Source organism: Capsicum annuum, chromosome 9, assembly GCF_002878395.1.
Source record: "Capsicum annuum cultivar UCD-10X-F1 chromosome 9, UCD10Xv1.1, whole genome shotgun sequence".
Classification (NCBI taxonomy): domain Eukaryota; kingdom Viridiplantae; phylum Streptophyta; class Magnoliopsida; order Solanales; family Solanaceae; genus Capsicum; species Capsicum annuum.
In genome coordinates this window covers 203,795,617-203,803,664 of record NC_061119.1, presented here as the reverse complement: position 1 = coordinate 203,803,664, position 8,048 = coordinate 203,795,617, and the positions used below count along the sequence as shown (strand labels likewise).

The following is an 8,048-nucleotide window of genomic DNA, read 5'->3' as shown; positions in this document are numbered from 1 at the left end:
AACTCATTAATTGTTAATTCTCCTAATATCTCTTATTATATATTTTAATTTTTACCATATATTTTAGGATTTTTGAATTCTTTAATAATTAATTAATAATTAAAGAAACTAAATGAAAAAATAATTTTGTTTATTATAAAATATTTTAATAAAATACAAAAAATTAGAATTACTTTTCTAAGAATTTTCACACTTTTAATATATTATAAATATAAATATAAATTATAAATATAGATATATACCAACTAAAAATATGACAAGTAATATTGAAATGGGTATTAAATAGTGTCCACTAAACTGTCCTAATTTTCATTTTATTTGAGAATACACGTGCAAGATCCTCACATAGAAATCGCGTGGAAGCAGAACAAAGCGACACAAACATATAATTCCGCTAAATAACATGATAACAAACAAAATGGGTCCCACATAGTTACAAAAAGGAAAACTGTAGTACTAATTGTACACAATGTGCAACTTTAAAGTAAAAAGCTACTTCCCAACTCAAATTTTCCTTTCCTCTTTCTTCTTGAATCTTGACAACAAGTATAAGCTACACCCAAATGTAGAAAAATTCTAAACCCTAAATTAACATATTAATTACAGGTAATTTTTAATTGTGTTTTCTTATATTTTATTTGTTTTGGTGAAATTGTGATCTTAGTTTTTCTTTTTTGGTTAGGGGAAAATACTGATAGAGATGATAGTAAGCAAAGAAAAGACTCCAGAACCACTTGATTTCTTCATTTGGACAGTTGAGGTACTTGGCTCTTTTTTCTAATTGAATTTTGATTGTATAAATTTGAATTGGTCAAAATTTCACTAGTAGATCTTGTGAGTTTACTGTTATTTTGATTACAATATGTGTATGTGGCTGCTTTTTTATTTGTCATTTTTGTAGTTGGTGTTTTTCTCATTTATGATGTGGAATGCAGAAAAAAATACTGTATCGAGTGTAGTCCCACAAGTGGGGTCAAGGGAGGTTTGGGTAGAGTGTCCACGGACCCAACCTTTATGGGGTAGCGTTTGTATACCTTAACCCACAGTACTTTTGTGGGGTAGTGTCTGTATACCTTACCCCACCCTACCTTTGTGGGGTAGTGTCTGTGTACTTGCCCCAGAGTACCTTTGTGGGGTAGAGACACTGTTTTCAAAGGACCCTCTACTCAAGGCCGCCGGCTCTTCGGCTAGGCCAGTAAGGTTGTAAAAAAAGATTTTGATAGGGGGCTGGAACTGTCATAATACCTTTGCTTCTGAACTAGGGAGGACCATTCGTGCACTTCATTGTTAAGCCGTGTAAATAAGAATTACACATGATAACAGAACTCGAAGGTTGCTAAATGTAGGCCTCACAAGATCATTACCCGACTATGGGCAATGATAAGTGTGAAAAAATTGAAGTTGGTCTTTTGGAATATCATAAATTTTTAGCAAGTTTCTAAAATGTCCTACTGTAATATGTTGAATACTTATCTTGAAGTAATAGCTAGATCTTCCAGAGACTTTGCTAGAAGATAAGGTTAACTAGAACTTTCTTTTAGATTTATCTAGAATAGTATCTAGAACTATCCGTAGACAAGTATAAATAGGGGTTATCTTGTGCATTTGTAACCAAGTCAATTGAAGAAAGCTTTCTACTATAACCAAGTTCTCATATCTAAAACCTATCTCCGAATGACTTTGAGCGCTCATACTAATGGATTGGGGATGAAATTAGTAGACTAGTCCAACTATTAGGTATGGGAGACACATATGGAATCCTACCTTGTTGGCAAGGGTTGTGGAGTAACACAAGTGCTCCTAACGGACCAAAAAATAGAAGCATAATCAAGAAGTGGAAGCAGATTAACGGCGATGCGGAGTTCATCTTAAATAGGTCTATATTCCATAGTTTATTTGAGCATATAGTGAGGTCTATTTCCCATAGTTTCTTTGATCATATGATAAGGTATAGATCAGCTCATGAAATATGGAGGACCCTCGGTCGGTCCTTAAACAAGAAGGACGAAGCTCGATCATAATTATTGGAGAATGAATTGGCTAACACCACTCAAGTTAATCTTTCTATCATAGAGTAATTTTTAAAGATTGAAAACTTCTATTCCAAAAGTAGAGAGATAAGTAGAGAGCGATCTCTCTCCCATGTTCAAATGAGGCTACCTCTGAAGTATGAATAAGAAGAATTAGGTTTAACAAGAATATATTTCCTTTTTACATCAATTCTAGGATGGGTTAACCATCCTTGGAGGAGTTTGAGTATTTGATACAACCTTAGGAGAACCACACCCCGAAAGATAGCTATTAAGGGGGGAGAGACCAAGGCTATGTAAGACCCCCATCAACTTCCCATTTAATCAGTGTGGGACTCAATTCCCATACCTTGCAAAGGATCATAACAAATCACCACACTCCGTATCTGTCGTCCTCGACGGTTTCACTTTGGATAGTTTTCACTCTACTTGTGTAGGTAGCTCTTTCTCAAGTAGCTCTTTTCGAGTCACGGTGGGCACAAGGTGATGGATGACTCTGATACCATTGATACAACCTTAGGAGAACCACACCCCAAAAGCTAGCTATTAAAGTGGGGGAGCCCAAGGCTATATAAGCCCCACATCAACTTCCCATTTAACCAATGTGGAACTCAAGTCCCATACCTTGCGATAGGATGATAACACTTTTTCGTATCATTATAGAGCTACTAGCCAAACAAATGGTCAGGATATCTATCAAAGAAGAGGAAAGAAATTCTGTTGCAGCCAGTATAAGGCTTTTAAAGGAAAGGTAAAGCAAAATCGCTCTAGATAGGTGCCATGTTTTGAATTCCAAGATGGGTCAAGCACGCCAAGAAATAAGAAAGAGTCTTTTGCTATTCTTTTTATGTAGAAACCAATAAATTTGAGAGACCTTCTGCGAGTTCAAGATCAATAATTAAGGTTTAAGGATTCAACTAAGGAGGCCACTTTGAAAGAGAACGATGATTTTAGATAGGAAAACTTCGTTATGCTACAAACTTTTTGGAATTGGCTTTGTTACAAATTAACAAATGCACAAGACCACCCTATCTATACTTGTCTAGGGATGATCTAGATATTGTTCATCTACAAGAAAAATCTAATTAACTTTATCTTCTAGCAAGACACTAGAAGATCTAGATATTTCGTCAAGATAAGTATCCAAGATGTTATTCCAGGCTATGTTGCTCGGAATCTTCAAAAATATCAACGGGTACGTGTCGGATTCTCCAAAAGTAGTGTATTTTTGGAGAATCCGACACGGGTGCAACATCAAAAGTGAAGAGTCCGCACAACTTAGACTCCAAGTCATTCTAGAACTTTACAACTCTTCTAAAAATCTATGATATTCCAAAAAATCAAATTTTATTTTTCACACTCCCCCTTGAAGTGATGTTTTCGGAAATTTCTCCAAGCTTGTCGGGGAAATATAGCAACTCACCTAAAAACTTGGAATAATTTCCGAAAAACAGTCTTGGGGGGAAGGGGGGGGGGGGGGAGATGAAGAAAATAAAGTGGATTTTTTGTCATTCAAGAAGGTAATATCTGGTCTTGTAATAGTCAAACATAGAGGACTTCCAACAAGAGCTCGAAAAGGCTTGGGATCTGCAAGAAGGGAGCCATTTTCACGTCTAAACCTTTTTATCTCAATAGTAGCACACTTTTTGCTTTGCTTCAGCCCAAACTTGTAAGTTTCTTGGCATATCCTTCTCAACTGACAAAAATTGCTTCACTTGTGGGATTTGCAAAAATGCAAGTCCCATCCCTTTGAATTTCATTGTGATCTCAATGGGACTCCATATAATTCGGAGGCGTGGGAAGTTTGAGTTAGTTTTACTCTAGGCATCTTTTCCACGGCCTTTTACCTGACTTTGAGTAAATGGCGTGTTCCATCTTTATTTGTAAATTCTTCAAGTTGGGTTATCTGAGTCAAGGTGGTGAGTTTGGATCCTACATGCTACATCTATCTGTTCAGTTTCTCATTTTGCAACTTGTACAGCCACCGTTTATAAAATGGTGTTTCTTAGTGAGTTTGAGGACTTCTGTTAAGGGTCCCTAAATCAGTTACCAATTCCAATGCTTGTGTCACAGCTTTTCGTAATTAGTCCATCTGACGTCATGCCAGAACAAGACTAAGAAGCTTAGTACTGACCAATTAGTTCTAAAAGAGGGTGGAAGAGACAAAAATTTGTGGTTAGCACTCCTTTTTTGGCTCCCTTTCCACCTTCTGCAAAGTCAAACTCTCTCCGTCAGCGGCTCCTTAGTCTGAAGTTCATGGTCCATTGTCGGGTCCTTCAAACAATTATATCTTTGCTTTTGGTCTTGAAAGCAATCTCATCTGGAAAGAGGAAGGGTTTGTAGAGAGGGAATATCAATCGAAGTCCATCTGCTCTGCAAGTGTGCATATGCTTTTTTCGAAAGAAAAAAGACTTGTCTTTTTGTCACTCTTTGTCATTTTGTTTACCAACGAACTGCTCGACAGGCTTTCTTGTCTTTGCAAAAATGTGGCATACTTGAGTTTTTTTCATTCTAAAAATAAAAGTAAGAATTTTTTTTTTTGAGAGGGTAATAAGTAAAAGTAAGAATTTGATTGCTTATTTTTATTGACTCCGCCATTAGAGTGTTTTGACTGCTTTTAGATGACTTTGTTTCTCTTCTGAACAACTGTATAGTTAGTTTGCTATGCAGTTACTATCTTTGGTAGTGCTTGTTCATCCGTGAACTGCAGATGATGTGTCGAGTTTCGTGGATTACGCATCATGAAGGGTTAGATGGAAACAATAAGTTGAGAACCGCAGATGATGTGTCGAGTTTCGTGGATTACGCATCATGAAGGGTTAGATGGAAACAATAAGTTGAGAGGTGTAAGGTGGAAAACGTGCAATTACTATTTATATCTAATCTTGAATCTTGAAAATTGCCATTTTTTCAAGATTTAAAGAAGGTTAGCTCATCAGCAAGTAATCAAATGTGAAGTAGAGCTATGACCGACATATGCTCCTGTGCTATTCTGTTTAGGATAACAATACAGTGGCGGACCCAGAATTTAGGTGCCGTGGGTGCCTCGGGGAGGTTTAAACACATTGATGCCCAAAGCTTTTAGGTACTGCCTGAAAACCAAAGCAACCAACTATCTTATTGGCTTTATGGGTGCTTTTTTAACTCTTATACCAATTTTATATATTTCTTATATAATTATACCTAGTCTGCATCAGATTTAATGGATGTCGGAGCACCACGAAAAAGCACCTAGGTCCCGCCCCTGTAACAATTTATCTATAATTTATCTATAGATTGTGTATAGACTGACTAGTTGAAGTGATAGGAATGACATTTTAGTTGGATATTTTTTGAACTGAGGAGCGGAGTCACTCCGCCAAATCCATAACATGTGCCAGGCTAGTGTCAAATTCGTGAACGGGGGGCGTAGTTGAGGAGCAGAGTGACTGGATAATACTTTGAGGGGTCGCTTGTTACAAAGAGAAGTTATCCATGGATTAACAATACAGGGATTAACAATGCAGGGATTAACAATGCAGGGATTAGTAATATAGGGATTATTTTTTATCAAGTGTTTGGTTCATTGTATAAAAAAGTAGATATATCATGTATTTTAAAACTCTACAAAATCTTCTTTACAATTATACCCTTAAATTTTTATGAGATTTTCTACTTCATTTAACTAGTCAAGTTGCTCACCCTTTGCGCGATCTTATAGAAAAGCTAAAATATGAATAATAATTCTCACTCCGCTTAGTTGATAATTTATTTCTTTTAAAAAAATTTGAGTCTATTTAATCAAGAAAAATTTAAAACAACAAATAATTGTCATATTATAGAGAAATAGTTTTTTAAAAATGTAAAACACACTATGTAAGAACATCACGGACTGTTGATAATGTAGTTTTAGATTTTCAAATTATATATTTATTTGACAATAATCTTTTCTATTTAAATTAATCCGTCTGTAAATTGAACAAATACAAAATAGCATAAATGTAGTTCACATTCGAAGCTATCAACCAACATAAGGGAGTAAATGATATTTAAGCAGTTGATTTGCATACGCAAAGTAAAAAGAGGTTGGCAAATTAAATGTAACATAACAACCAAATTTGTAGTGATTAAATTTAAAATGGAACTAAAAGAAAAATTTAATAAAAAGAATTGAGAGGTAGTTGAGTCATTTAATTCTCTTATCCATATATTATTAAGCCATGGATAAGTAATCCCATGGTTTCTTAGGTATAAGCTAATACACTCTATGGTGTATTAGCTGTCCATGTATTGGGTGGGATAAGATTTAAATTGGGCAACCAAATATTGTACATGGCTGGATTAAATTTTAATCCATGGATTATTTTATTTAATATAGCATACCAAACCAAACGAGCACTGAATGCATTAAGCTCATGTACTTATTATGTGAAAAAAATTATTTACTAGTTTTGGATAATTAAAGCTGCTAACGAAGACTTCCCTCTTTAAGTTGCCTTTGTATAATAAGTTGGCATACTTGTTCACTACTATCTATGGTTCAATTTGTTTGTCTTACTCATCTTTTTATTCCGTTTTAAGAAGAATGCTTCTTTCCTATTTTGGCAACTCTTAATTCCAACTTTCTGCTTGACATGTTTAATACCACAAGATTAAAAGACATTTTGGTACATTCTACTTATCTTTATTTAAGACTAGAAGATTCAAAAGTCTCTTTACTTTCTTAAACTCTATACCTAGTCAAAACCAAACAAACAAATTGAAACAAAGGGAGTATACGAAATGGAGCCTGATATTCTTAAGCGGGATATTTGTAAATTGTAATTTGTGTTGGCCTAAATTCTTATCCTGTGTGCTCTGACCTTTATCCATTTAATAAGGTGTTACTCAATTGAGGGAGACGAAAAACATGCGGTTGAGGAATAAGATACGCTCATGAGGGAATACGACAATGACTCACTTTCTGTTACCGCTTTTGTTTTGCCAGGATGTTGGTTTATGGTTAGAAGAAATAAATCTTGGCAGCTATCGCCAGATTTTCAAAGAAAATGGTGTTAATGGAGAGTATTTGGAGGGGATGTCCATGTTCACGACTGAACAAATACTCCGGTTTATAAGAAGGTGCCACATGAAATGGGGAGACTTCATAACGTTGTGTAAGGAGCTGAGGCGGATAAAAGGTTCCTATAGTCTCTCTCTCTCTGCTCACATACGATACAATATCTCTTAGTTACTCTCCATTCTCTTGGCGTGAAGTTTGTCAGCTATCTTTGTCCGTCTCTCTAGAAATATGACTAAAGATTTTGCCATCTTTTTACTATTTTGCTACTGTATAATGTCTCCTATCTTTATTGATTCTTTTCTGTCGTTAGTGGCTTGCTTGAAGGGAGAGCAAAGGATCCGGCGACCATGGTGGGCCCCGTCTTGTCTCTCCGTGGTGTTTATGAAGACGGCCAAGCGTAACAGGCAGTGTAGAGTGGTTTCACTGAAGCTGGAACCTTAAGACACTGATATGCCAATATATGCCATCTGTGTGTATCATTAGTTATAATATAAACCAGAGGAGAGAAGTGGAAAATCGCTTCCCTCCGGTTATTTCCCTTGTAATTTTTTGCCCTCTTCTGCTGAAGCTGTTTTCTGTATACGTAACTATGTAGTCTACTTTTGCCCTTTGTTTTTAGTCGTTGTGATGTTTATAGTTTCAAATCAAGAAAATACATGACGTGTAAATTTCAATGTGTAATGTGTTAAATAGTTTCCAACATCCAAGTTTAGCACTAGACAATGACCTACCTGCAAATTGAATGTATTTGAACTCCTGCTATTACATGTTTGCTTCTCTCCTCTCTCCCTTTCTCTCGTGTGTGCGACTCAGAATACTAGATATGACCTCAAAATAACATTGTTCAAGGTCGGTGTGTGTGACTCAGAATACTAGATATGACCTCAAAATAACATAGTTCAAGATCAGCTAGTGAGATGATGGGGGACAATTTATTGTCGCGAGGGAACATATGGGCTTCCAGATATCCACCCCAA

The 8,048-nt window shown here is 35.8% G+C and overlaps 1 protein-coding gene across 1 annotated transcript; it reads left to right on the top strand.

The window, feature by feature from the left end:
• The first annotated feature begins 411 nt into the window (after positions 1-411).
• On the top strand, positions 412-7,773 carry LOC107854028. Its single transcript, XM_016699031.2, has 4 exons — positions 412-606; positions 683-760; positions 6,997-7,189; positions 7,382-7,773. The coding sequence occupies exons 2-4, from the start codon at positions 701-703 to the stop codon at positions 7,510-7,512; spliced, it is 384 nt and encodes a 127-aa protein (XP_016554517.1). The 5' UTR covers positions 412-606; positions 683-700; the 3' UTR covers positions 7,513-7,773.
• The last annotated feature ends 275 nt before the right edge of the window (positions 7,774-8,048 follow it).

Coding starts and splice junctions, on each gene's coding strand:
- LOC107854028 (XM_016699031.2), top strand. CDS start 701: ATGATAGTAAGCAAAGAAAAGACTCCAGAACCACTTGATTTCTTCATT. Junction 761..6,996: donor TCTTCATTTGGACAGTTGAG/GTACTTGGCTCT, acceptor TTGTTTTGCCAG/GATGTTGGTTTATGGTTAGA. Junction 7,190..7,381: donor GGAGCTGAGGCGGATAAAAG/GTTCCTATAGTC, acceptor TTCTGTCGTTAG/TGGCTTGCTTGAAGGGAGAG.